Source organism: Aspergillus steynii (assembly GCF_002849105.1).
Source record: "Aspergillus steynii IBT 23096 chromosome Unknown P170scaffold_6, whole genome shotgun sequence".
NCBI lineage: Eukaryota > Fungi > Ascomycota > Eurotiomycetes > Eurotiales > Aspergillaceae > Aspergillus > Aspergillus steynii.
In genome coordinates this window covers 322,469-349,908 of record NW_020194403.1, presented here as the reverse complement: position 1 = coordinate 349,908, position 27,440 = coordinate 322,469, and the positions used below count along the sequence as shown (strand labels likewise).

At 52.4% G+C, this 27,440-nt stretch overlaps 10 protein-coding genes across 10 annotated transcripts; 6 read left to right on the top strand and 4 right to left on the bottom strand.

Moving 5' to 3' along the window:
* Positions 1-4,494: 4,494 nt before the first annotated feature.
* Positions 4,495-5,443, top strand: P170DRAFT_477303 (GA4 desaturase family protein; the record flags this gene model as incomplete). Its single annotated transcript, XM_024853441.1, has 2 exons — positions 4,495-4,772; positions 4,831-5,443. 2 exons carry the CDS (start codon positions 4,495-4,497, stop codon positions 5,441-5,443), a joined length of 891 nt encoding a protein of 296 aa, XP_024701725.1.
* Positions 5,444-6,044: 601 nt separating this feature from the next.
* Positions 6,045-9,143, bottom strand: P170DRAFT_387275 (non-ribosomal peptide synthetase; the record flags this gene model as incomplete). Its single annotated transcript, XM_024845796.1, has 1 exon — positions 6,045-9,143. One exon carries the CDS (start codon positions 9,141-9,143, stop codon positions 6,081-6,083), a length of 3,063 nt encoding a protein of 1,020 aa, XP_024701724.1. The 3' UTR covers positions 6,045-6,080.
* A 610-nt stretch (positions 9,144-9,753) lies between these two features.
* gliC (cytochrome P450 monooxygenase gliC) lies at positions 9,754-11,434 on the top strand (the record flags this gene model as incomplete). The annotated part of the gene is made up of 3 exons (XM_024846906.1): positions 9,754-9,938; positions 9,992-10,179; positions 10,231-11,434. Exons 1-3 carry the CDS (start codon positions 9,768-9,770, stop codon positions 11,432-11,434), a joined length of 1,563 nt encoding a protein of 520 aa, XP_024701723.1. The 5' UTR covers positions 9,754-9,767.
* Positions 11,435-11,865: 431 nt separating this feature from the next.
* On the top strand, positions 11,866-13,968 carry P170DRAFT_411641 (Zn(II)2Cys6 transcription factor). The gene is made up of 2 exons (XM_024846905.1): positions 11,866-12,732; positions 12,782-13,968. The coding sequence occupies exons 1-2, from the start codon at positions 11,911-11,913 to the stop codon at positions 13,865-13,867; spliced, it is 1,908 nt and encodes a 635-aa protein (XP_024701722.1). The 5' UTR covers positions 11,866-11,910; the 3' UTR covers positions 13,868-13,968.
* Positions 13,969-14,339: 371 nt separating this feature from the next.
* P170DRAFT_498239 (MCT family MFS transporter) lies at positions 14,340-15,846 on the top strand (the record flags this gene model as incomplete). The annotated part of the gene is made up of 4 exons (XM_024854128.1): positions 14,340-14,553; positions 14,609-14,715; positions 14,770-14,944; positions 15,002-15,846. 4 exons carry the CDS (start codon positions 14,340-14,342, stop codon positions 15,844-15,846), a joined length of 1,341 nt encoding a protein of 446 aa, XP_024701721.1.
* A 718-nt stretch (positions 15,847-16,564) lies between these two features.
* P170DRAFT_477298 (uncharacterized protein) lies at positions 16,565-18,926 on the bottom strand (the record flags this gene model as incomplete). Its single annotated transcript, XM_024853440.1, has 2 exons — positions 16,565-16,828; positions 17,634-18,926. 2 exons carry the CDS (start codon positions 18,924-18,926, stop codon positions 16,565-16,567), a joined length of 1,557 nt encoding a protein of 518 aa, XP_024701720.1.
* Positions 18,927-21,717: 2,791 nt separating this feature from the next.
* P170DRAFT_477297 (uncharacterized protein) lies at positions 21,718-22,468 on the top strand (the record flags this gene model as incomplete). The annotated part of the gene is made up of 2 exons (XM_024853439.1): positions 21,718-22,006; positions 22,068-22,468. 2 exons carry the CDS (start codon positions 21,718-21,720, stop codon positions 22,466-22,468), a joined length of 690 nt encoding a protein of 229 aa, XP_024701719.1.
* Positions 22,469-22,697: 229 nt separating this feature from the next.
* P170DRAFT_511190 (uncharacterized protein) lies at positions 22,698-23,480 on the bottom strand (the record flags this gene model as incomplete). The annotated part of the gene is made up of 1 exon (XM_024854859.1): positions 22,698-23,480. One exon carries the CDS (start codon positions 23,478-23,480, stop codon positions 22,698-22,700), a length of 783 nt encoding a protein of 260 aa, XP_024701718.1.
* A 247-nt stretch (positions 23,481-23,727) lies between these two features.
* On the top strand, positions 23,728-24,687 carry P170DRAFT_361939 (aminotransferase class IV; the record flags this gene model as incomplete). Its single annotated transcript, XM_024844489.1, has 1 exon — positions 23,728-24,687. One exon carries the CDS (start codon positions 23,728-23,730, stop codon positions 24,685-24,687), a length of 960 nt encoding a protein of 319 aa, XP_024701717.1.
* Positions 24,688-25,006: 319 nt separating this feature from the next.
* P170DRAFT_362193 (transcription factor domain-containing protein) lies at positions 25,007-27,368 on the bottom strand (the record flags this gene model as incomplete). The annotated part of the gene is made up of 3 exons (XM_024844517.1): positions 25,007-27,131; positions 27,179-27,233; positions 27,281-27,368. 3 exons carry the CDS (start codon positions 27,366-27,368, stop codon positions 25,007-25,009), a joined length of 2,268 nt encoding a protein of 755 aa, XP_024701716.1.
* Positions 27,369-27,440: the final 72 nt, after the last annotated feature.

Below are 27,440 nucleotides of genomic sequence, written 5' to 3'. Positions count from 1 at the left end.
TAGTATGATCTCCGGCCTTTACAACGTGGCTCTCGAGGATATTTTGGCCCCTGGATAGGGATTCGGCGAGCTGGCAAGTGGCAACAGACAAGGGGCATTGTATTTCCGAGAAGGATATAGCACTAGACTATTCTCGTTAGTGCAAGATCAACTTGTTTGAAATGGGTTTCAACTCGACGTCGACGAGGTACTTCGCTGCAGTTACCTTGAGATTATTTTATCCGAACAGTACTTTGTGAATTACTGAATAGACTGTGGCTCTCCAGACTTCCCCGAAAATCGGCTAAAGCAAGCATCTCGTATTCCACCTTGGAAACCCACCTGCAATCCGGTTTTGCCTAATAAGAATCCCGAAGTAACTGCTTCCACCTCGTTATGCAATATGAAAGGGTCCACCGGCGATCCCGATCCTAGGCTATTCCCTCGCCGTTGCCGACCATACAGAAACCCCTGTTCAATTTCCGTTCGTATGCAAGCGTTGAGATGACGATTTTATCAATCTGTCGCCACCATGCACATCATCCAAAGAGGAAATGCACGCTGTGTCATCCTTTCCACCAATTGCACGCCGTGATGTCATCATGATTGCTTACCTCCCAGGCACATACCTATCGGCAGAAATGGCCAAGAAGACAAGACACTAGAGAGTGAGAAGAGTCAGGGAAAAAGCCACCGGGTGCATCATCCGAGTGGGGGGATCGGATCGTATTACGTAGGACACCGACGGGCCATTCGAACATGGCCGCCTGCTGCGTACAGCGTATGTAGTATTGAGTTGCTTACTGCCTGGTGTGTGACGGAGCTAATGCACGGAGGATTCTGGATTGCTTCTCCGGTGTCCGGTGGAGGAGTCATGGGTAGGTACCTACTTTTGCGTATCCTGCGTATTGACAGGCCAATACTAGTGAAACCGTCAAAGGATTCCCGTTACCCGAGAGCCGCGGGCTCCACGCGTAGGGCTGTGCCCGTTTCTACTGGTGTCTTGGTGCAGGATCGAGTGTTGGTATATGAAATGAGGTGTTGGGGTTGAATTCCGATTCTAGAAGGTGGGCAATGAGGCAAGAATTGCGAATGACTGCGCTAGCCCTTAGCTACTGACTACTGACTACCATACGATGTAGCATCAGATTAGATCGTCCCGGTTGTTCTTCAGCGCCGACGACCGAGCGCCAAGAGGCTGGATTCGCTGGCTTCGGGCGCTAAGAAACGCCAGCTCCGGCGACCGACGTGCATTCCGTCGATCCCCTCGGGGCTTCGTTTGTGTTTTCGGACTGACGAAAATTGCTGGAACACATGCAAGGAAATGTGGACTGTGGACTATGGAGAAGATGGGTGCGCAGAGTGGTAGACCGAAGGTTGTTGGTACATTGGTAGGTGGTTCATTCAAACATGTCTATCGTAAGTAGAATATAAATAAGGGGATATATCTGTTCAATTTTCTCTCCTGTCGTGCTGTTTCCCGCCACCGATCCTTCCTGGTATGATTACATCCTTCATCGCTTTTCAATCTCCAGCAGCACCCGTAAGCATTCCTCGTCGCCGGCATCCACCGCGTAATGCAACGGCAGCCAACCCGCCCTATCGGTGAGCGTGGGATCAGCGCCGTGCTTGAACAATTCGCTCACGATCACGCTATGCCCACTAATCACCCCGACGTGCAGGGCCGTCGCTCCTTCGCTGTTGACTGCATTGACGTCAGCCCCGTGTTCTAGCAGCAGCCGCACCATCGACAGATTCCCGCGCGCCACGGCCATGTGCAGGGGTGTCGTCCAGGGCATGTGTCCCGGCGTCGAGGCACAGGGTGTCTCGCCGAACTTGGATGCGCGGATGGGATTGGGGCCGCTAGTAGCGGCGGGAATCGTCTGCGCGTTGACCATGGACGATAGCGGAGGTAAGAGGCCGCCGTAAGCTTGAGCATCTAAAATAGTTGGTACCAGGCTTTGCATATCGACGTCGCATAGCCGCACCGTGCCGTCTTCGGCACATACTTGGAACCCCGGCTCGCTGCAGGTCCCGTAGATCGGATCGAATCGCTGGGCTAGAGCGAAGGGGTCGAATGCTGGGGGCATCTGCGTAGTCGTAGTGGTGGTGGTAGCAGTGCTGTCTGCTGCTGTTGGGTCCAGACAATTCAGGTAGTCGGTCGACGGGGAGGACGACGTAGGACCGACGGACGAGGATGGGGAGCTGGAGGACCCGTAGGTGGAGGCCACGGTCCCGTCGCTACCGGGATAAGTGCCGTCTGGTAGCACCATATTGTGGAGTGTGAGGTCCTGGGGCGGCGCGTCCGACTGGGGATCGGGAAGCCCCAGCTCCAGAGCACCGGGCGATCTGGAATTGCGCCGCGAGCTTGTCTTTGATTGTGTTTCGCGCGAGGTGCGGCGAGATCGGGGAGCTGGTGCCGTGGGATTGGTACTACTGTCGAGCTCTAGCTCTCTTAATCTTTTCCTGACATTATCGCCTTGTGGAAGGTGTTAGTTTGGGGCCGATTCAAAGCAAGGAATCTGAAAAAGACATACGGTGTCTTCGTTGCGCGATGCGGTTTCGCTCCCGGCGTCTTTCTAAAGCCAGCAGCTCCTCATGTCGCGCATCTGTGGTATCCAATGTGGGTTTCATCTCGGGCATTGTACAGTAACTCTCGGATATAAATAAGTGCAGTCAATTGAGAGGCAGGTTCCAAAAGAAAAAGCAAAAGAATGCTCGCCCGCTTCCATGCATCCGTTCGTCACGCCGGGAAAAGCCCATGTCTTATGCGGAGCGTCGATCCATCAGCTCGTAAACCGATCGCCAATTTTTTCTCTCCATGGGCCTGCGCCCCCATGGAAGGAATCAGGCGAGACAAACGGTCAGAAAATAGTAAGCTGGGCAATATCCATGGGTCTCTCGTATCTGCTGGCTGGCCAGAGGGTCGTGGCATCCTTCCGTTCGGGACTAGCGGTAATTTATTCTGCGTTTCGCTGGTGACATGGCTGTGATCTTTTAGTTTCTGCTGAAGAAGCTCTGCGAGTCTGGGCCAGTATAAGCACCTTATGTTGCTGCTGATTTCTAAGACGGAGGCTTAGTCGAGGGACTCGACGTCTGCTGGTCGTTCTGCTGGTCGGGAAGCCCGTTGGAGTCACGCGCAGTCCCGTGGTTTGCCAGACCCTAACGATCTCCAACGAGGCCCTGCACGCTCCTTGAGGAAAGAGATGGAGTTGCAAATCCCTCCCTCCTCATCGGTGGGCTCCCACACAGCCCCGCTTTGTTGATGAGGTCTATAGACTCAGCTTAGTCGAATCCCCTGCTGATTGGTCGTCGGGGTCGTCTGAACCTGCCCGTTTACAAATAGCACGCGGCCTCTTTCTAATCCCCATTCCTCGGCGGCATGATCCGGCGTGTCAGCCACCGGATAATTGCGGGCTCTGTCTTCTGAGGATGCCAAATTGCCCCATTCTCCCCGGGAAGACGACAGCCAAGAGCCGCGGAGTGGTCTTGGTGGCGGACGTAAGGCAAAGGAAGGCGATCCCGGCCGGCGACGAGGGGACTCCGTCAGCACGATAGATTAGTTAGGGCCTTTTAAATATGACAGCACATGTCTTGGTGAACTCACCGGCCTTTGACTTGCAAAATCCTCCTTCAAAATCTCACATACTTGATGAGTGTCGTTCGAACGGAAAAGTGTCACAGCTGCCTCGTGGTTTGCACAACCCAAAATACGAACCGAAGCAACTGCTACTCTTCGCAGGCCATGCAAAATGCAACGGCGCTGCCGATGCTTCTGCAAGAACCCGAAGAAACCCGTCGATCCACTTTCACGACATCGTGGCCATGATTGATCTCAAAGGCCTCGATACGATTCTTCAACCGCTCTCTGCGTCCCACAAACACGAACCCCCTCGGCGTGCCTGAGCAATTTAAACCCTACCGCCGACGATTCCCTACACGGTGACATCAGATCGTCCTCTAGCTGCAGATTGACCCCTCTCGTCTCCCTGTTGATTCTGCCGCCGGCCGTCGCTGCGATGCCACCGTTCCCTGCCCTGGCGACAGGGAGATATTCCCCGAATGCCAATGCCAGCTCGGACTCCGGTTCATGACGACATCCGGGGCGTGAACGCGCATCTGATCACACTTTTATCGCTCGATCGGCGGTCGTATGATTCTCGCCTGGCTGCTATCACCGATCTCTGCCTTGCGATTCATGTTCCCTCCCCACTTGTCCCGGGTTTGGTGTTACATTTGGACAGGGGAATTCGGTCAAAACAAGCATCCCAGGGCTGCTCGGCGGTCCTCGGCGCGGTCGCTGGTACCGAGTGCTTCTCTTTTCCTGATCGATCGGTGTGATTGTGTGCGTTTGACCCCGCCTTGGATCCATTGAAAAGGGGCAGCCACGACGGCCGTTTCTGTTGCTTTTTGGACATGTCAAGATAGATGAACTGCGAGAAATCCGACCGCAAATACTACAAGTTGACAACCTCTTTTCTCTGCCATTTTTCCGACTGAATTTTCCCGTTTAAAATGAGTCTTTCTCAAGCCGTCAAAACCACCCTCAACTACTATCCCACCTGCTCGGTCGCTGGCCGACAAATCGTCCTGGGCACCATCGGCACCTACCGTCGACCTATGGACCCCCGTCCAGCGACCATCCAGGACGTGCGCGGCCGCGAGAGCACCTTTAATCTGGACGTGCACGGATTCCAATTCCTGCGTCATCCCAGCCCGCATGTCTCGTCGTTCACGGAGTCCGTGGTCAAGAAATACATGTATCCCGAGGCCGTGGATATTCTGAAACAAGCGTACATCCCCCTTCTTTCCCCGTGAGTTCTTAGATCCAAACCACTGAACCTCCCACAGCACCGGCGCCACCAGAGCCCACGTCTTCTCACACATCACGCGCAACGCGCCGTACGAGAAAGTCGAAGAACTAGTGGCCTCCAAAGAGTCGGACACCAAACCGACCAGCATGATGGTCCCGGGCCGACTCATCCACGTCGACCAATCCGAGTCCGGCGCCCTGGACATCCTGAAAGACAACATGTCGGCGGAGGAAGTCGCCCGGCTGTCCAGGTCCCGCTGGGGCATCGTCAACATCTGGCGGCCGTTGAAGCCCGTGCCGCGCGACCCGTTGGCCGTGGCTGATGCGCGGTCCGTGAGAGACGAAGATCTCGTCGAGGTCTATGCAAGGCTTCCGGGGAAGGGGGAGAAGAATTACGAGGCGACGACTCAGGGGGCGGGGTTTGGTATGCTGTATGGAATGTATGGAGAGGGCCAGAAGTGGTATTATTTGTCGGGAATGAGGCCGGATGAGGTCATGTTGATTAAGTGTTTTGATTCGAAGGATGATGGCAGTGTGGCGAGGAGGTCGCCGCATACGGCGTTTGTGGATCCCAGGACGCAGGAGGTCAAGGAGGCAAGGGAGAGTGTGGAGTTGAGATGTTTGGTGTTTTTCGAGGATCAGACTGTCTAGATTATTTGGTTGGTTAAGCCTTCCTGGAGGGTCGGGAGTGTTATTTATTTGAACTGGTTTTGTTGGTGTCAGTGAATGCTCTTCAATCTGTTATATTCATTTGCATGCTTTTATGGATTCCGCTCTCCCTCTTGACGATTCTACTTTATTCCATTCACCCCTAGAAAGCTGAGGCAATTGAACATGTCATATTTCTTTTCGACAAGATGCATGAGGCTGCAGGAGGTCCAGAAACTAGCGATTCTTGGTTTTGTCTCGTGAAGAGAGAGAGGGAGAGAAGCGCGAAGAAACAATCGTAATATCAGTGTTGCCAATAAGTTTGAAAACAGATATTGAAACCCAAAAAACAGGATAGAATAAAACAAAATGAAAAAAAAAGAAAGAGGGATTTAACAAATACTGCGCAATGTATTCTGATCAACTAACCTAACATATGTTGCTAGCATAAAGGCTGTGGCCTCTATATGTCTAAGATGATTTCAGACTTGGTGGTTATTGGGAAATAAATATATTCACATTTGTATACTAGTAGACTAACAATTCAACGGGCCATAACTTTTATTTCAGATATATCAACAAATAACAATGACAAAATACATCTATAAGCGTGCAAACAAATTGAATCGAAACTCTAACCTCACCCTCTAGCAGGCACCAACCCCCTCTCCACCCAGTCCGCCACATGTCGCTCCAAATCCTCCATGACAAACCCGGTTCTCCGCTTCGGCATATCCGCCAGGGCCTGCTTCGTATTCGTGATATCATACTGCGCCATATCCTCGTATAGCTCCCACCGCGTGCGGTGCTTGCGCACGGGTTCCTGCAGCACCGGCAGCATCGGGAGTAGCGGGTTCGCGAGCAGATCCTTATCCGAAGAGAGCGCTTCCAACCAGTCCTTGTAGGGCAGCGCCTTCAGCGGATATCCGCACTCCTCGAGCATGTTCCAGCAGGCTTCCACGTCCTTGTCTTCCTCGGGGCTCTGCGGCACGATGTGGAACGTGCGGTTGTGGTTCACTGGGTTCGATGTGATGTGGACCAGGGCGTGCGTGACAAAGTCAACGGGGATCATGACCTTACTTTGGTTGGGCAGGATGGGTCGACAGCCGAGCTTGATCGACCCGATGAATACTCGGCCCATGAAGTCGTCGATGTTGGCTTTTCCTCGTGCCGTGTCGCCCATGATGAAGCCCGGGCGGAACACGATGGCCGGAAGACCCTTGGCCATCATGCTGTGCACCATCTGCTCCGAGACCCATTTGCTCTGTGTGTATCCGATGTCGTATGGGAGCCAGGCTTGGAATTCGCCGAGCTCAGTGTCCTCGTAGATTCGCTCTTCGCCGGTGAAGTGCGACATTGGGCCCGTGACGGCTGCAGTGGACATGTAGTGCAGGGTCTTAGGGCGACCGGCCGTGGCGAGCTTGATGCAGTTAAGCGTGCCGATGACGTTGGTGTCGCGGTGCTTCTCGTAAGGCTGGATGTAGTTGATGTGAGCGCCGGCGTGGAAGATGACGCTGCTCCAGAGTCCGAGTTCTTGGAATTCGGCCTCGGGGAGACCAAAGAGGTCCTTGCCGAGGTCGCCGGCCACGGCTGAGATCTTGTCGAGGTTTTCCTCCTGACCGAGGCCGTATTTGTTCAGTGCGGCGAGGATGCGACCACGAGCCCAGTATGTGTCTGCGGCGCGAACGAGACAGCGGACGGTCTTGACATCGGGCATGTCGATCAGGTGGCGCAGGAAGTAGGTTCCCAAGTACCCGGTGGCACCGGTCAGGAAGACTCGGCCTTCGGAGGGAGCTCGCCAGTTAGGAGCCTCGCCGGCAGGGACGCTGATGTTGTTGGCCAGCTGGGAGTCGGCAATGAACATGCCCAGACGCGAGTGGTCGATCTTGTTGCTAGTCTTGCCGGCGTCGATGACTCCTGCAAGGGTCTCCAAGGTCGGGAAGTCGTAGATCTGCTGCATTGTCAGGGAGAGACCATATCGGCGACGGATGTGGACCAGCAGCGCAGCAGCCTGTAGGGAGCTGCCACCGAGATGGAAGAAGTTGCTGTTGTGTGAGATGTTGCTGATGCCCAGGACCGAAGTCCACAGGGCGCGCAACCACGTCCCACTGTCAACATGGCCGTTGGAATCGACCGACTCAAGAGCCTTCTGCTCGGCGCGCTCGGTCTCCTGGATGTGTTTGGTCACGACAGCAGCGCGATCGATCTTGCCGTGCACGGTGAAGGGGAATCGGTCGACGACCTCCAGTCGGGGGACCATGTAAGAGGGCAAGACCTTGCGGAGGTACCAGTCTAACTGGGCCAGAGAGAAGGTAGAATTTTCTTTCGGCTGCACGAACGCCGTGATGTACATCTCCTTACCAGGCCGACGAATGGGGAGAGCAACGGTGGCATGGACCATGTCGCTCTTGAGCAGAGCGCCCTCGATCTCACCGGGCTCGATTCGGTATCCGAGGATCTTGATCATGTTGTCGGCGCGGGCCATGAACTCCAAAGCGCCGGACTCAAGCTTCCGCGCCAAATCTCCGGTCTTGTAGACCTGGACCTCCGAGCCGTCCTTTGATAGGTGGGATAGGTTGAGGAAGCTCTTCGCGTGTGCGTCGGGACGGCCCAAGTACCCCCGAGCGACACCGGTTCCGCCGATGTACATTTCTCCGGACTCACCATCGGCAACGGGCTGCAGGTTCTCGTCGAGAAGATAGATGGTGGTCTCGTCGAGGGGACGACCAATCGGAGTCAAACCTTGACGAACTTCCTCCAGAGTCACGAGGTGGTAGGTAGCGATACTGCTGCCCTCGGTGGGACCGTAGGCATGCACGAGGTGCTTCGGCGCACCGTTGTCGAGCACGGCTTGCATGACGGTGGAATTGGCAGCTTCGCCGCCGGTGAGGACATAGTCGAGGTCCCTGAAGGCGTCGGGGATGACGGAGACGACATGGTTCAGCAAAGCCGTGGTGAGCAAGATAGTGTTGATCTGATACTTGTTAAAGCTCTCGTAAAGAGCCATAGGGTCCACGACGACGCTCTTCGGCAGCGTAACAATGGCACCGCCGCGCGCCAGAGTCGTCCAGATCTCGAACAAGGCGGCGTCGAAGCTCGGCGCCGAAATCTGCGCCACCCGATCCGAGCTCGAGAATTGGACCACTTGGGTGTTGAACGCCATGCGGGTGATTCCTTGGGACAGGATCTCGACGGGCTTCGGCAGGCCGGTGGTGCCCGACGTGTGCAGAATATGGGTCCGGTGGTTCTTGCCGGTAGGCGCAGGAATGGGATCGTCGTGGAACCCATTCTGGTGTAGATCGGCCAGCTCGGTCGCCGGGAAGATGGCATGGAATTCGTTAAATCGCGTCTGCTCGCCCTTGACAGTCATGACCAGGCGAGCACTTATAGCGTTCAGCAAATCTCGGATTCGTTGGTCTGGAAGAGACAGATCGAGAGGCACGCAGGTGGCTCCAGCGCGGAGGACTGCAATCTGAGACGCAACATTTGCAATTCCTGAGGGAAGTAGAATACCGATCGGCTCTTCAGGATGCAGACTTTCTCTCGTGAGAACGGGAACGAGCTTGTTAACGCGCTCGTTGAGCTCGTGGTAGGTGATGGACTGGTCTCCTTCTACCACGGCCGTGGCATCGGGGGAATTGTGAACATGGTACCGAAAGCAGGCCTCGAGGCCGAGGGAAGAAAGTTTGGGAAATGCAGACATGGTGAGGAAGAAAGGATGGTGAGTACAAAGAGAGAGGATGAGGAGTTTTGATGTTGTTGAGCTGGTCTATGTTGCTGATATCGCAAGTTCCTCCCAGTCTATATATACCCATTGTCTACCTCAGACTTCCTCTGTTTTTCACCATTGACTGAGTCCTTTCCTTGACGCCTCATCGCGATCCTTCGTCTGACTTGCCTGTGGGTCGAGGATTTCCGTCTAGCGGCTAAGAGGCCTTGGGATAGCGCCACCTGCATTTTGCTCGCAGTTCGTCATGTCATGGCCTTTGCATGTCGACCATTCGTGCAGAATTACCCAGGACTGTAGACCGCATTTCCACGTGTCATGTCATGTCATGTCATGTCAGCTTTGTGAACCCCCAGTGCGTGGGACTGCATATCAGACGGGCTTCAAGACGGTTCGCATCGGCAGGCCCACTCTAGGCCAAGCAGGATTGAAAACCCCACTCATCCGACGAGTTCTGGATCCGTCGGCCTCGTATTTGCTCCGATCGGTTTGTCCGTGGCGTGAGAAAGTGTCGATATAAAGGCTTGATCACAACAAGCCGGGCATCTCGTCATCTTTTGCCTTTTGGATCTTTCTTGGTATTCCTTTCTTACGTGCATCATGGCGATCCTATCGGGGCTCGCGGCGCTGGCTGAGCATGGCCTTGCCAATACTACGCTTGTGTACTCGATTCTTGGTGCTATAGGCGCTATTACGACTCTGATTCTGGCGACACTCGTTTGGCCACAGGCTTTCAGCCCTGTGTCGAGGGTTGTATCTTGGGTCCTCAATGTACGTTTTTGTCTCTCTGCATATGTCGCTTTTTCATACTGACGATCGAGAAGACATATTTGCAGTGGAGATATCCGATAAAACATGCGGAAACCGGTCGTCCCATACCCGGACCGGCGTACGTGTGGCCGGACGGACAAGGGGACGCGGGAAAATACATCTTTGGCCGAGATAATAGCGCTCAATGGCAATCGAAGTATGGCAATGTCTATCGCCTGTGGGCTGGGATGACTCCTGAAGTGTCAGTATTTTCTCTCACGTACCTTGGAAACCACAAACTGACATATCCCAGTGTTCTCACTCGTCCCGAGCAACTGCACTCCGTCTTCAAAGACTCCGACAAGCATACCAAAGCCACCAACAGTAATTCAGGATACTTCATGAGCCGTATCCTGGGCGAATGCCTCGGGCTCATGGCCGGTCAGCGCTGGAAACTCCTCCGAGGCATCGCCTCTCCCCCATTCACGCACCCGGCCGCCATCAAGTCGATCAGTCGCATCCAACGCCACGTCCGCGAGCATTTCCACGAGCTCGAAACGCACGGCGACTTGCGCCACGGCCGCATCCATCCCGTCCAGGACCTCAAAATGCTCCCCTTCTTTATCGTCGGCGAGGCCAACTACGGCTCGCTGACGCCAGAAATGAAAGCCGAGCTGACGAACCTCGCCCCGGCCCGTGAGAACCTCATGAAATTCGTCGTCTTCGGTGGTCTCGCTCGTTTCGGCATCTCGCGCTTCCTCCCCACAGAAGCAAACCGCCAATTGAACAGCTTCCGATCCCAATGGAAGAGGTTCAATCACGCCGCATACGAGCGAGCGCGAGAGAAACACCCGTCCGCACTGGTCGTGCAGATGTACGATGCCGTCGCCAAAGGTTCGCTCACGGAAGAGGAAGTCCAACAGACCATGGACGAGACGCTGTACGCCAACCTGGATGTCACGACGGGCGGACTCTCATGGAACCTCGTCTTCCTAGCCTCGAACCCATCCTGCCAGGCCCGCTTGTACGAGGAAATCTCCGTCATCACGACCCCGGAAGAAGAGGAGGCCTACATCTCCCGCTCCGGCACGTATTTGTCCGCCTGCATTCTCGAATCCTCGCGTCTGCGACCCGTCACGCCCTTCTCCATTCCGCAGTCCGCACCCACAGAGCGTCTTGTCGACGGGTATAAGGTCCCCGGGGGCACGAATTACGTGGTGGACAGCTGGGGACTGAATCTGCGGAACGAGTTCTGGGCGCCGGACAGCGGCGCGTACCGGCCGGAGCGGTTCGTGGGACGGTCGGCGACGGAGCTGCGGTATCATTTCTGGCGATTTGGATTTGGGCCTCGGCAGTGTATTGGCAAGTACACGGCGGATGTGGTAATTCGGACGATTCTGCTGCATGTGGTGCGCAATTACGAGCTGAAACTGCTGGAGGAGGGCAACTGGGCGCAGGATCCCGAGTGCTGGATCACGCATCCGGATCTGCAGGTGAGATGTGTCAAGAGGGGTTGAGATTAGACCATTGTATGATTTGGGTTAGATAGACAGAAACTGACAGAAGATGAGAAAAGTTAATTCATGACGAGATGATTTGTTTGCTCGGGGTTTCCAGTCAGATTGGCGTAGAGCTAAGGGAGACGGCTGTCGGGGATGCAGCGTAGCGTCATGTCGACAGCGTGACAAGGTTGCATTTTCTGACAGCATTTAATCAAACCGAAGGCCATGACAAACAAGATCAGCAGGGGAATCAGCTAGTGAAGAATTAGATTACCTTAATTCCTGAGATCGTTAGAAACTGACGATGACTCCTTATGCACCTCGGCCTCTTGGCACCTCCGAGGCGCCGAAGCCCCTCGCCCGCCGACTTTCTGCCTTTCTGCCTTAATTACACTGACTGCGAGGACTTCTGGTTCTTCAGCATCTCCACCTCTCGCCGTCCAAATCCCCGACCCGACAAATCATCTGCTCTCCGAGAGAATCGCCGCGCAATGGAGCGCTCGTGTATGCAGTGTCATCAGCGCAAGGTCCGCTGCAGCAAGTCTCTCCCCTGCTCGGCCTGCGCCCGCCTCGGCGTTCCGTGTCGCTATCCCAGCGCCGACCTCCATCGGCCCCGACGAGTCCAGAAGGTCACCATCACCGACCGCGTCGCCCAGCTCGAGCGCAGTATTGCTGTTCTGGCCAACAGTCCTCTGCCACAGTCCTCGGCTCCGGCCCCTGAGGACCCCAAACATGACCCCTCGGCGGCCTATCTGTCCGACCCTCCGCCGTCCCCTAGTCGACGCCAGGAACTGTTAGTGCAGGACGGTGGGTCGACACGTTACATCAACGAGACGTTCTTGTCGCGCATTCTCGAGAAGGATAGCGGTCTGCACAAGGCGATCGGGACTCCGCAAGACTCCACAGAGTCGACGGGTGGCTTCAGGCCCGAGGGACTACTGTTGTCTCGATCGCGACGCCCGTCTACGGATGAGGAACCGTTGGATCTGTCCAGATGGCAGGCGGCACAATTGTGGCAGATTTATCGGACTAATGTCGACCCTGTCGTCAAGATCCTGCATTTGCCGACCGTGGAACCATTGGTGTATTCGACGATGAACGATGGAGGGTCCGAGGATCTCAAAGCCCTTCTGTACGCGATCTACTTCGCTGCAGTGACGAGTCTGTCGGCAGCGGATGCGGCGAACTTACTGGGAAGGGATAAACGGACTGCGTTGCTTGACTTTCAAGCGCGGATTGAAACTGCGCTGGTTGATTCCGCCTGTTTTGACCTGCCAAGCATCTTGTCGTTGCAGGCGCTAGCCATCTACATTGTAATTCACCACCGGTTGCTATTGAAGAAGCCCATGCTAACTCAACCAGACTTGTCTACGAGCCCACAGTACCAGTAGATCCGGATGGATCATCAACGGTGTCCTAATTCGGTCGGCCCTCTCCATTGGCATCCACCGCGATGGCACGCACTTCAACCTGTCCCCGCTCGAAGCCGAGATGCGTCGTCGGCTCTGGTGGCAGATCATCATGCTGGACCATCGCGCCGCCGAGGACCATGGCCTAGCCGTACATGGCTTCGGCGGTCGAGCCGACACGCATCTCCCCCTGCACATCGACGACAGCGAAGTTTCAGTCGAGACACGCATCCTGCCGGGCCCGCGCGCCAAATGGACCGAGATGAGCGTGTTCCTGCTGACCGCAGAGATCGGCATCGCCTTCCAGCAGCTGTTCCATAACACGGCAAAAGAACCGACCGAGCCAGCACAGCGACTGCAGACAGTCCACGAGTTGACATCATACTTGGAGAATGCCTACCTGCGTCATTGCAACATCAACATCCCGATCCAGAAGGCCGGGTGGCTGACTACTCGCTCGTTACTGGCGAAGTTTGAATTCTTCGTGCATCAGGAGGGGCTGAATAATGATCGGCCACAGGAATCGGTGTCGTCAACCGCCGAACAAACCTTAATTGCGGCTTGTGCTTGTCTCGAGTTGAGCGTCGAGCTTCAAACGGATGATCTCCTGCGGGGCTTTCGCTGGTTCTTTGTCAGTTACAATCAGTTCCATTGCCTCACGTACATTCTATGGCATTTGTGTGCGCAGCCAACGGGTCCGAATGTCGTCCGCGCATGGAACGTCGTCGACGTTGCCTTTGACCTAACGGAAAACGACGCCAGCCGTCCGGATCCCGGGCCTCTATGGAAGGTCCTTAGACATCTGCGAGAGAAAGCGAGACAAAGACGCCAGGACGAGAATGCCCCACCACAGGTCCCGGAGGTTCTACCGGAGGGGCAAACCCCGGTAGAGAAGCGCGTGGAGGAACGGCCAATGGACCAGATCGAGGCGCCACCGGAGGGCTTGGAGGACGTGCTGGCTCCGAACCTGGACCCGAACTCGTTATCCGAGTGGATGGACTTCTCGGAGAATTTGGGAATTTTCCGGTTTGATCTGTAGCTTCCTGTACTGTGATATCACCTTCAATGTTTTTGTGGCGAATATGGAGCGTGGGCGGCAGCGATGATGATTTTGATGTAATGCGAATGGATGTGGTTACCTAGTTCAGAATGTACACTATTGCTTCCGCCATTGCCGAACTCCTTTCCAAGTTTCCACCAAGAACTAGAAATACGTAGCCGGAGAGATGAGCAAGAGCGAATCAGCCCTACGGCGCCTGCCAATGCATGACACGCCGACATTCCAACGCGCTCGGCGGCGTCGACCTGCGCTGGTCCGAGCCGAGCGGAGCCCAACTGGCCTGAGCCCGAGCCGAAGTCGCAAAACAAATAGAAATATCAGATTTTAGTGCTTGTACGCCTCTCTTATATCAGCCAAATACTTCTCGTTCAGGTCGCCCTTTTCAAAATACAGTCAGGCTAGACTAAATCAGATACGCCACGAACGGTCCTGAAGTCGGTCAATCGTCACCATGTCCAGTCCTCGCACGTCAAAAGAAAATCACGACCTCCAGCCTTGGGCGAACAATGAAAGCGGTTCGTCTGTGACAGTGTCAGGCTCGCCAAATGAGCAGCCGGTGGTCGATGAGAAAGAGATCCCTCCTCCCCCTGACGGAGGCGTGGAGGCTTGGTTGGTTGTTGTCGGCGCGTGGTGCACATCGTTTTGTAGCTTTGGCTGGGTGAACAGTGAGTTATCGCTTTTTTTTCAAGGGCAAGAATCTTGGGATGCTGACTTGGATAGGTATTGGAATTTTTCAGAGTTACTATGAGTCAAATATGTTGAAGAACTACTCGTCTAGTACCATTTCCTGGATCCCTTCACTGCAGGTGTTCTTCATGTTTGCGATGGTATTTCCCTCCTTTTTATCCATGACGATAGGGATATGATTCTGACGGATACAGGGGCCTATTGTTGGAAAGCTGTACGATGCATTTGGGGCGAGGTACTTGATCATCGCGGGCACTTTCTTCCATGTATTCGGCCTTATGATGGCGTCCATCTCCACCGAGTACTACCAGATCTTGCTGTCTCAGGGCGTGTGCAGTGCCATCGGCGCGTCTGCCATCTTTCAGCCTGGTGAGAATCACCCTTATCTTCTTCTTTGACATAAACACTGACCCAGCTTGTTCAAAGCTCTAAACTCCGTTAGTGTCTGGTTCAACAAGAAACGCGGTATCGCCTTCGCCACGCTCTCGACTGGCTCCAGCGTCGGTGGTGTCATCTTCCCCATTATGCTCGAGCGTCTCGTCCAACAGGTCGGCTTTCCCTGGAGCATGCGCATCTCCGCATTTATGATCCTGTTCCTGCTCGCCATCGCCATCGTCACCGTCAAGGCCCGTCTGCCTCGCTCTAAATCATCCGCCGCCGGCAAGACCACCCTCCTGCACCCTTTCAAGGAGCCAGCCTTCGTCCTCACCCTCTTCGGCTACATGCTTCTCACCTACGGTGTCTTCATTCCCATCAACTACGTCATCGTTGAAGCCGAGCTGAACGGCATGTCCGCCAGGCTGGCCGCATATCTCCTCCCTATGCTCAACGCAGCGAGTCTTTTCGGACGTCTCGGCGCGGGCTTCGTCTCGGATAGATTGGGTCGGTATAACATCTTCATCGCTATGTGTCTAGTTGCGGGCGTGCTGGTGCTGGCGCTCTGGATCCCCGCTGCGAGTAACGCCCCGACTATCGTCTTCGCTATCATATTTGGTTTCGCCTCCGGTGCGTACGTCAGTCTCTCGCCGGCGCTGGTTGCGCAGATCTCCCCGCTCACCGAGATCGGATATCGCACCGGCTTGCTTTTCCTGTTTGCGTCGGTCGGTGGGTTGACTACGAGTCCGATTGCGGGTGCTATTTTGGCGAATGCTGGTGGCAAGGACTTTACGAATGTGAAGGTCTTTTCGGGTGTGTTTTTGTTGGGTGGAACGGTCTTCGTGATTGCGGCGAGAATTATGAAGACGGGAGTGAAGTTAGGAGCGAAGTTTTAGGTGTAAGGTTTTTTGCTTTGCTTTCTCTTGTTACATTTTCCATGGGGATAAATGAGGGATTAATCGGCATAAAGAGTGCGCTGTTTGGGTGGAAGTGTGGATATAATATTTCATAGATTCTCTCTTAGATTTGTCATGTTAATTGTTGCTGTTACTATTGCTGCGAATTTATCGACCTTGAATTGAAGTTTCTCCCTCAGATGAAAGACAGCCCATTATTGCTTGTATAATACGTGATATAATGTAGGGGTGAGCCAGTTCGACTGTTTCATTGCCAGAGGGCCTTCTCGAGGGCCACTTACACAAACTCGCGGACGCATACAACCGCCTCCTTTCTTCTGGACTACAAACTAGCAAGTCTCGAAATCCAGATTGGGGAAGGATAGGCCTGGACTTCATATCGACGACCCCAATTCTTCCCTCTTCTCGGCCGCACTATCGTGGAGGGGTTAAAGGAGAGAGATCCAACATTGCTTCGTCTAAGCCTTAAACATGGTGCTTAATGTGTGAAATTGAGATTGTGAATGGCTCGGGGGCTCTAACTTGGGAAGATTCAGCTCCGTAGTAGGTCCATCCGGGCCAGGAGGCTCCGGGAGCTCTAGCCAGCCACACTGCTGGGAGATCAACGTCGATCTGCAGCGATCAGCCGAGCATAGCGACTGGTCGAACTGATAGGGTGCTTTAATATCAAAGCCCACCGTCCGAAGCGCCGCGACCATTATTGAGTCGTGCTTCCGTCGTCACCCACGGCGGCTAGGATCACTAAGAATCCACCACGGGGATGAGTTTTCTCGGTTGACTTTTCTCTATCGCTCATCTTCAAGATTAACAGTGGACCGTATTCCGCTTTCGCAAGTTCTCGCGCTTTTGTCTCGTCGGGCACGGCGGCAATGTCGGGGCGACGGTTAACGGGACTATCTGGAGCGGAGGAGCCGCGAGTGTCTCGCGCGGACCAGAGGTGGTCGGAGCCAGCAGTTCGAAGCTAACAGGTATAAAATGGGGGGACGGCAGCAATTTTATGTTGGCATTCAAAATCCGTCGATTGAAGGTGGCCAAAAGCACCCATGAGATAATCAAACAAGAAGATTATAAGAAGGGCATAAAGATGGAAGGGTGAGCGGGACAAAGAGCATCCGGGTCAGGATTTAGAAGAGGAGGAGCTGGTTATATATATAGACTGGCGAGAGAAAAGACTGACAGAGGGGGACGAAGTTATCAGTGTGGCATATTCAGGATTGAAGAGGTGAGGAGCAATACCAGCAAAATCCCATGTCGCCATCTACAATGTTTAAATTTTTACATTCATGAAAGTCTCGCGCCTGTTTGGAATACAAACTTTGATGACTGTTTGATAAGCAGTGAGCATTAAAGAAGAAAAATAGCGAACTAGTTTATGAAGAACTCGTGCTGAAACAAAATATTCATCACATACGGTTTACCGTTTCGCCATGGAAAAATAACACTTCCCTATTATCGAACCAGCAGAATTCGACAGTAGACGACTTTGAAGTCCAATGAAATGTAGGTTGGTAAAGGTCTGGTGGGCTCAAATTGCCATTCTCATGAAAAGGTTGCCAATATTGGGTTTGCAGTAGGGAGTATTTCGGGTTGTGAAAGCCCTTCCTAGGCGTTTCGTCTCCAGAATGGCCATAAGCATTTGCACGGATTTGTTAATGAGGTATGGCTCACCATATGAAACGAGAATCAATGATTTCCGCGATGCTATCGAGCTCGTCAAGTGAAATGTAGTAATACATCGAAGTGAGCTCTTTTTCCAAAGGCCTTACAACTTCTTGGTATATAGTTGTCCGGAGATTCTGATCATCCAATGCCTTAGCGCTCTCGTCTTCCCAAACTTTGGGGTCCAGGCACTTTGCTGCAGCATAAAGGTAGTGGGACCCTTTGTTGAGCACACTTCTGTCTTTCGCAAGAACCAGTTGTGCGTCTGTAAACCTTGTGCGGGTATTCGATCCGGCATGATGCTCTGCCAGGTCCTCTGGCACGTCTTCGGTCACGTCTTCGTCCAGGTCCTCTGGTACGTCCTCTGTCAGGTTGTCTACCAGGTCCTCTATTCTTGTTGCATAATGCAGCTCGATCAGCATGACACCTAGTGCGGCAATTTGTGGGCACTTGTGAACCATTCTATTGCCTTGGTGGTCAGGTTTATCATCACAAGTATTAGCGTTGGCATCATGTGTCAGCTGTGTCTGGATAAAAGGTTTAAGAGGCATTTCACCAGAAGTTTTATTGAAGAATAAAATGTTTGATGGTCCCCATGTAGGTGGAAGCCAAGGGGTTCTGGTAAGATAGAGTACCGCATACCCGAGCATCAGTGCAAGAATTTGCTTTGTCGGCGATGAAAGCATAAGCAACTCTCTGTAGTACTTTAGAATGTCTTCCAGCGAAAATGGTGCTTCCTTGTCATTAATACCGAGAATAGATTTCTTAGAGTACAGTTCATAAAGCTGGCTGTCCTCATCCACCTGTAGTTGCAAGTGGTCTAGCGCCTTCCTCTGCCTCATGAGCTGGCATAGTTTCTTGACTCTCATCTCATGAGCTTCCGGGTCTCCAATCGCCGGTGTATTGGCGGAGGTGGATTCGACTGCGCTGGATGTGGCAATGCGTACATTTGCTTCGTGCCACTCATTTTCCAGCGAAAAGAACATATCAAAGTCGCAACTATGCTCCAGATTACTCCGGAATGTCCCCAAACAAAGTCTGACGGAAACGTCATGTTCGGGTAGGCAATTGCAATCCTTATGCTCTGAAAGACCTCGAAATAATGATTTCAAGGCATTTGAAACCACATCCGGAGGCTGTGCTATTCTTCTTCGTCTAAACATGCGCTCCATTTCTTCCAGATGGTCATAGAGAAAGTCCACGAATGCATCACTTTCGTCCTGGTCACGTAAAATTCCCAAGGAGTTGGTCAGCAAGTTGGGTTCAATTGACTGGTTTTCTTTTTGCAGCTCTCGCCACCATTTGGTGAGATACCGCTGGCGAGGAAAGGCCGTTTCTACCCCCAGGATTTGCGCTGGTATAATTGATGTGTTAACAGTCGCTTCAATTCGACGCAACATGCTCAGAATCAATTCATGATTATCTGGAAGAACAAGCCCCCTAAGGTCCAAGCAACGTTCCATATGATGGCAATGTGTTCTGATCAGTTCATAGAAACCCCTCGACTTTCCCGGCGGTCCGTTGTTTTTTAGGTATGTGCAAATTTCTTTAACGGTTCTGATTGAGCTCTCCAGCCAGTAAAGAAAATGTAAATTATCATCAGCACTGGTCATTACACTTTTCGCAACCCTCGAATCCATGGCGCCTGATCAATGTCTTTTCTTCTATCGGCTGCGCGACTGGAGAAGGGCTTTCACTGCTTAAGCTACTCTCGAGAGAAATAGAGAATGGATCAGTTGAATAAGTTAAAGTAAGTAGATCGATCAACCGTGATATTTGCCTATCTACAGCAGGGCGATGACCATCCTTATATAGGGATAATCACGTGCGACATAAGCACCGACTTCTCCGGAAACCTCCACCGTCCTAGTTGGAGGCTCCATCAGCTAGCAAAATGCCGAAAAGTCCATTTCAACTAAGAGCAGTATCTACGGTAGGCTTTCTGGTTATTTGAAAGCTGACGAGGGAAGGAAACCTTCCCAATGAATGTCAGCCGTTCTCGCGCTACCCTGCGGTTCCTCAATATTTCACCCTCTCAACTGGCTTGGAATCCATAGACTGTGGAAGGTTTTCTTTCATGCTTCCAAGTGTCTTGCAGTTTCTACTTTGATTGTCAAGAAAACTCTTTACGTTTATGACAATGACTATTAATTCGCCAGTCGTTCACCCACGGATCAAAACCGCCCGGTGCGTGTTCTATGGATATCCCGATTCTGGACTACCTAGGTACTTCGTAACCTGTTTTTGGGAGAGTCCGAATCCATGCAAAAGTCCCAGAATGAGATTGAATGTGATGCGAAGTGTGATTTTAACATAAGGACGATAAAGAAGTCGTTTGGGAAAACATGCATTGATCAAGTTGTCGAATATGGGGTTGCTCGACGACCGTTTGTTCATTATGCAACAAATCCAAGCAACCACTCCTTTTCCACCTTGTGGTTTCATGAGCTTAAACATGCTAGCGGCCCTTGAATACAATCTATTAACATAATAATGTTCAATGAATTGGGGTATTTCGGAAAGTCGGCTAATGCGATTGCAACGCGTTTCTGATGTTCTTATCTTTATTTTTGAGACCCAACCCACTTGAACACCAACATCTCAAATACACTAGCTAAAAAGCTTTATCTATATCATTTGCATATATGAGATAATTGCGTTCCATCTCCAGGCTCAGTTATACGACTGTAAGAGCTTTTTTTTCCCATGCACCTTGTCAACCTAGCGATCAATACATAGTCCAATCGAGCACTTTCCGATTTAGGCGATGTTTTAAATAAAATAGCCGTGTAGCAGATGCTTTTATTCACAGCGGCATGGTATGATAGCATCCTAATGATCAGCCAATTTGAGGACGTTAAGGGGCAAGAGATTCCTTTAGCCCCTATTATCTGTATTGGAAATTAAAGCATGGGCCTAATCAGGTAACTTCTGTAATGTCAGTAATGGTTTCTAAGACTCAGATTAAACTTGAACATATCCTAGTCTCTACACGCATGTATTCTATATTTAATAATAGAATCGAATAATTAGAAGCGTTTGATCTACTAACACTATTAAATCCGCTTCTTTATACACATGGTCTGCATAACAGCTAATGGTAACCTCCCGGTTTAAATCTCTTTCATCCCTTACATCACAAGATCCTTCAATCCCTCCTTTGTCGGTCTGCGCCGCAAGGAGCTCCAGGGATTCAATCTCTTTCAGCTTGTCAGCCAATCACACGTACGACAGGCCGTTGAGAGAAAAATCCGATGGTATTCTGCCGGGAATTAGATCATTTGTATACTGCCTACCCACCCTTTCAATGAAACGCTCGGATTGCTTGAATTGCTTAAATTGCCTGGATTGCCTGGATTGCCTGGATTGCTTGGATTGCTTGGATTGATGACTGGAATTAATCGCTTGAATCGCCTGAATCGCTCGAATGAATCACTTCGATTACTGATAAATATGATTTATTATCGTTTCTTTTTTTTTAAAAGAAAATACCAGCGGTGTTCTAAATAGGGCGTCCATGTGGTAGATGCTTCCTTTTGCAGCGCCATGGCATAATATGGAATCATGATGCTAAACCAATTCGGGGATTTTAGTGGCCAACGGATTCCTTTTAGCTTCTGTCACTTTTACGAATGACTAAACGATGGGCCTAATGAGGTAATCTCTACGGTATCCGTAACGGTTGAGTCGAGTCAGTTGCGACTTGACCTTATCCTAGTCTCCATGCGCATGCATTCCATTCTCAACAAGGCAATCCAACCATTGGAAGCTGTTGGCAAACACACGTATGAAATCGCCTTTTCACACAAAGGATCTGTGTAATAGTCAATGTTTACACCCCAGTCCGCCCCTTCATCCCTCACCTGACTCAGTCCTTTAATCCATTCTTCCTTGCCTCTACAAAATAACTCTGGCAATCAGCGCCGCAAGGGGCTCCAGGAACAATTGTCTTGCCGCTCGTTAGCCAATGGCATACCGGACCACATTCTTGATTCAAAGACAGGGCGTTATAACCTAGACGACCAGTCTTGGCAATTATTTCCCCTGGGAAAGACTACATTCCTTTTTCGAGGCTCAAGTGCCGTATTAATGGTGTCCCCCGTCACCCAACCCATGATTTCCACGATGTGATCTGACACTGTCCTCCAACTCTTATTATCCCCACTGATCTCTACCAATACCATCAATAAAATGTCGCCGATTAACTCCACGAAAGAAGCGCCAATGACTCCTGCTTTGGAGGTCGCGCAACACCCTCCAGATGTGTCATACCGGGGTCTGAGTCCTGATCAGTATCAGTACACGCCGATGGCGTATGCGTCTGGGCCGGAGAAAGGGTCCCAGGCTGGCCTGGCGGAGGGGACGACATGTGGGTTGCGAAAAGTGACGTTTTGGCTTTCGCTAGCGATTGCCGGTTTGGTTGTGATTGTGGTGGCCATTGCAGTTGGATTAGGGGTTGGCTTGGGCTTGGGGAAAGATGGTAGATCTTCCTCGCGGGCGCGTTATTATTAGATCAACGACATGGTTAACAATCATTTTAGGATCCCCGTCGTCACCTGCCACAAATGCTACCTTCTCATCGACACTATCCACGGCATCGGCAACCTCGACCTCGACCTCCCTCAGCGGCACCAAACCCATTTCCTGCCCCGACGACAACAACACCCTCAAACATATGAGTGATGGATCGGGAATACAATATAGAATTCAATGCGATACCTACTTTGACAAGAGAAGAGATTTGGCTTCTATAATGATGCCGTCGTTCGCCGACTGCCTGTATCTTTGCGATTCGATGAACCGAGTTCAGCGTCGAGATGATGTCAGTGCTGTGTTTTTTAATGATACGGTTTATGGCTACACGAAAGGGACGTGTTGGTGTTTTGGGAATGCGACAAAGACGTATAAAATCAAGGGGATAGCAGTTGCGATTCCGCAGTGAAGTTTCGAGCTTTGTGTTTTGGTTGTAACTGGACGGTGCTTGGATATAGACCGAGATAGAAGGAAACCATCCATTTATTTTGCCAAAGAACAGTTCATGGAAAGAGCTTGATCCAAAATCACGATAATTCTAGTCAGTAACATAAAGCAATCTATTCGAGAAGCTATATACAACTGCAAATGCGATTCTATATGAACATATGCCGACTGTATAATGCTCTAGTTCACCATTACCCAAACAGCCTCTTCAAAAGCCCCGAACCCCCCCCCCCCCCCCCCTGTGCACTCCCCACCGTCTCCAGCATATCAACATCCCGATTTATATCCTCGGCCGGAACCACCACATCCTCATGAATCCCCCTCCTCTGCTTCCAATTCCTCTCCGTATTCGTGACATGACCCTCTCTCCACATGCGGCCATAAAACCCTCCCGCCTCATCGACCGTCCACACCCGCATGATATCATACTCGCTGGCCGCTGTCATTGCAGCGTCTCGTTCCGGTCCGGTCTGTCCGTCCACCACGTGTACATTTACGCTGAGTCCGCGAAACTGCAGGCCCCACATGCCATCTTCCGAGGGCGTGATGAAGATGATTATTCGTGACGGATCGATCTGGTAGGAGAGAAGGTAGCTAAGCGCGTTGCTGTCCACCCCGTAGGGGATGGGGCCGATCACGAAGGAGTCGTTGGCGGCGATTGTAGAGTCGATGAGCCGGACGTAGTGGGTGAAGTAGGATTCGGAGGGGCCGGTGTCGATAGGACCGGAAATGAATGCTATTCGAGGGGGCATGTCTGTGTACTGCGATTTGTATGGGTTGTGGGCGTGTTGATGTTGTTTATGAGGATTGATTGTTGACAGGAACTGATAAGATAGCGATGTGAGGCTAGTCCTAAGGGGGAAAGGCGTATAAGACGCAGCGGGGAAAAGGAGCATGACGTAGTGAATGTCCATCCAGAAGGCATCCTCTCTCGATGCATTCCAGAACTCTCGATCCACGTTTTGGTCACCCATTTGCTGGTAGAATCCAATTGTAATCCGCTCCACAAGTTCCTTGATTGATCTCCAATCATCTCGACTGCCCGATGAAGTAATGCCTGATTGGGAAGGCAGCCGTGAACTTTCCTGCCAATACATGCCCTGATATAAAGACTGACTATCCAGCTCATGTCTTTCCTCCGCTTATCTTCTCCTTCCTCAAGCTTAAGGCCTTGCCTCATCTCACATCATCAACTTGACCAATCCTCCTGAAACCGCCACCATGTCGACTATGGAGCAGATCTTCTCCGGCTACCACAAACGCCTGGAGACCCTCAAGTCCAGCAACAACCCCTTCGCCAAGGGCATTGCCTGGGTCGACGGCGAGCTGGTGCCCCTCTACGAGGCCCGCATCCCGCTCATCGAGCAAGGCTTCATGCACAGCGATCTAACCTACGACGTGCCATCTGTCTGGGACGGCCGATTTTTCCGCCTCGACGACCACCTCAACAGATTGGAAGCGTCGTGCGGTAAAATCCGTCTTCGCTTCCCCATCCCCAGAGACCAGATCAAGAAGACGCTGGTGGAAATGGTCGCTAAGAGCGGTATTCGCGATGCTTTTGTCGAATTAATCGTTACCCGTGGTTTGACCGCCGTTCGCGAAGGTAACCCCGACAGTATGAAGAACAATCTCTATCTGATTGTCCAGCCGTATGTCTGGGTTATGGACCCCGAGACGCAGAAGACGGGTGGAAGTTCGATCATCGCCAAGACTGTTCGGCGTGTGCCGCCTGGTGCTATCGATCCTACCGTTAAGAATCTGCAGTGGGGTGACCTGGTCCGTGGCATGTTTGAGGCAAGGGATCGTGGCTCGCAGTATCCGTTCCTCACCGATGGGGATACCAATATCACTGAGGGGTCTGGGTTTAATATCGTTTTTGTGAAGGGCGGTGTGATTTATACGCCCGACAGAGGTGTCTTGGAAGGGGTTACGCGCAAGAGTGTCTTTGACGTTGCCAAATCGAAGGGCATCGAGGTGCGTGTGGAAGTCGTACCTGTGCAGACAGCATATGACAGCGAAGAGATCTTCATGAGTACTACTGCAGGTGGCATCATGCCGATTACGGAGTTGGATGGGAAGCCTGTCGGTAATGGCAAGGTCGGTCCGGTTACAAGAACGATCTGGGATGGCTACTGGGCTATCCATTATGATCCGGCGTTCAGCTTTGAGATTAAGTATTAGTGGAGGACGTGTCTTCGTTTCATAGTTTTGTATGATAGTTACAATTGATGCCCTTGTCCAGTTCGAAAAGTGGCATTTGCCGGGAATGCGGCGCCGAAGCCCATGACGTTACCCTTCGTGTCGTAACGGTGGCGAATTCTATGCAATTAGACCGAGCCAACCGATCCATGGGTGTGGCGGGAGCATCTCACATTCCTCGTTCGGTAATCATGCTCCCATTTCCGCATGCGGCCTCAGATCTCCAATTTTGCGGCATTCCGGACAAGACCGATTGTGGAACCGCGTGACCCATTGTTTCTTGTACAAAGCATTTAATTGGCTATTCGGGGCTCTCCAATATTTCAGCATATTGGTTCAAAGACCGTCCGATCAAATTGACCAGTTCCCAAATATAGTCGGCCGTGAAGAGCCGAGCCCACAGTCGAGTAACCACCGCGCTCAGTCGGGTGTTATTTGCCAGAAGCCAGTCTCGAGATACGCCGTGACGGGCCTCCATGACCATCTCGATCACGAATTCTAAGAGTTTGGTTTCTTGCTCCGTCAGGCTGGGTTGGGGATTGGGGACCGTGGCGACTTCTAACCATTTCGCTAGTAGCACTGCGCATTCTAGGGAGCATAACGCGTACTGATTTGACCAGGACACTACTTGCGTGTGTGCCACGAAGTTGATTCCCAGCTTGATAGGTGTGCTGAGTGCGTGTGCGCAATGTAATGCGGCGCGCGTGAGTCGGTCGCTGCGTTCCACGTTTAGGTTTGTCTTAAGGGAGCGGGCGATTTCATTCGGGTTCCAAGTCTGGAAGCGACGCGCGGAGCTGAAATCCGCGTTCAGGCGGATGTAGGCTAAGCGGAGGAGAGCGGTGGATGTGAATGACAAGGGTCCGTGGGGGTTGAACGGGTCGATGGATGATTCTTGGTTGTGTTCCCAGCATTGGCACCAATGCTCTAGCGCTTGTTCTTGAGATGTGATTTGGGCCGGGGATAAGGAGCTGGTTTTGGTGTCTGGGAGTCGGTTGGCTTTTTGGATGAGCCAGATGTTTTGGATGATGGCGTGGATTAAGACGTATCCGCCCATCGAGGAGAAGCTTTCTAGTCGGTCTTTGGATCCCGGAGAATGTGTGAACAGGGAGGATAGGGCGTCTTGGAATTTAGTTTCCGTCTTGACTTGGCCTCGCTCTTCCATCCATTGGTAGGATGTGGTGGCTTGCCATTCTTTCTCGGTGCACGGTAGGTCGAATGTAATCTCTTCAGTCAGGACGAGTGGCGGCACGTCGAACACGATGGTGTGGATATTCAGGAAGCAGAAAACGACGAGCTTGGTGCGCTTTCGCTCCTCCATGCGAATCCAGCTGTGCCATGTCCCGTCTTGGATCGGCAGGTCATTTAGCCCACCTTGTCGAAGGAGGGTTTCCATGACCCCTCGTATATAGAGACCCTCGGAATACGACGGGTTGCGCTCAGACCAGGATGAGATCGAGGTCAGCATCAACAATGCTTGGATAGTCTCGAGATGGTCCTGGTCTTCGGAGATGGTTGGGTTAGAAGGCGGCTTTGGTACGATCCATTGGAATTCTCTGCGAATATGCTCCATGGTCACTGCTTTAGCAACGAGGTACAGCCTCATGCTCGTGTCGGGCTCCCGACAATACTGTGCACCGAGTGCCGCCATCGATAGGAATAGCGGTAGGGATATTTCTTCCACGTTGAAAGTTGGAATATGCTTAATCGGATAATGGTCATGATATCCAGCCAAGTAGCCGGTAAGACACCGGGACAAGGCATGTCGTGAGGGGATGAAGGGGTTTGGCATGACATTGGAGTAGTCAACCATCAACGCTACTATGCGCTCGCGACACTGTGTCGTTACGGAGATGGAGCTCCTCGGCTGTCGTGCTTTGTACGGAGTATGCGATTCCTCCGGTTGCAGTGAGGGCAGCTGAGTGCCATGTCGGGGAAGCACAGAGCTCGACGGCGTCGCCACACTTGCAGCGTCCTTGTCTCTTTCCGAGGACTGCTCGTAGACAGGCGTCGAATCGAACTGAAATGCCGGGAACAAAGGCAAGGGCTGATAAGTCGGGGAGTACGGGTGGCTTGGGAGAGGAATACTGTCCAGGAAAGAGGTGAAATCATCTCCATCGTACGGCGCCGGTGCTCCAAACCCCCCAAAGGATTCAGTAAACGTGGTTCCTTCCGACGGGGCGGTTGCGGGCGTCTGGTTCGAGGTAGTCTGAGAAACCCCTGACATATCGGGACCAAATGTCGTATTTCCCGGTAGAAATTGCGGGCTCTCTTCTGCAGGTGTTGGCACTTGGCTCTCTGTCACAGCCGACGCGAGCATATTCAGCCCGTCAAATATCGGCCGAGAAGCGGGCGAGGATGTCGACCCGCGGCCCGCATCCGCTGAAGGGGAACTGTGGGATAGACGCTCATGGCGTGCCAGAAGATCCCTGAGTCGGTCAGTAGCCAGTCCGAGTGATATTTCCGAGCGACATACTTGCGGGTGAATGACTTGGGGCATTTGTCGCACACGAAAGGCTTCTCCTTGGTGTCTAGGACCGGTCAGTCATTGATCCACGAGTGGATTAGTCAGACATACGCGATCGATCATGACGCTGCAAATGCTCGAGTCGCGCAAATGATCGTGAGCACCGATGGCATTGGTAGGACCTGGCCGCTTTGACCATCACGGCATTGTCGGTGGATTGCAAGCACAGAGCAGGGGGCGACGCGAGGACGAAGAGAGGATGACGAAGACA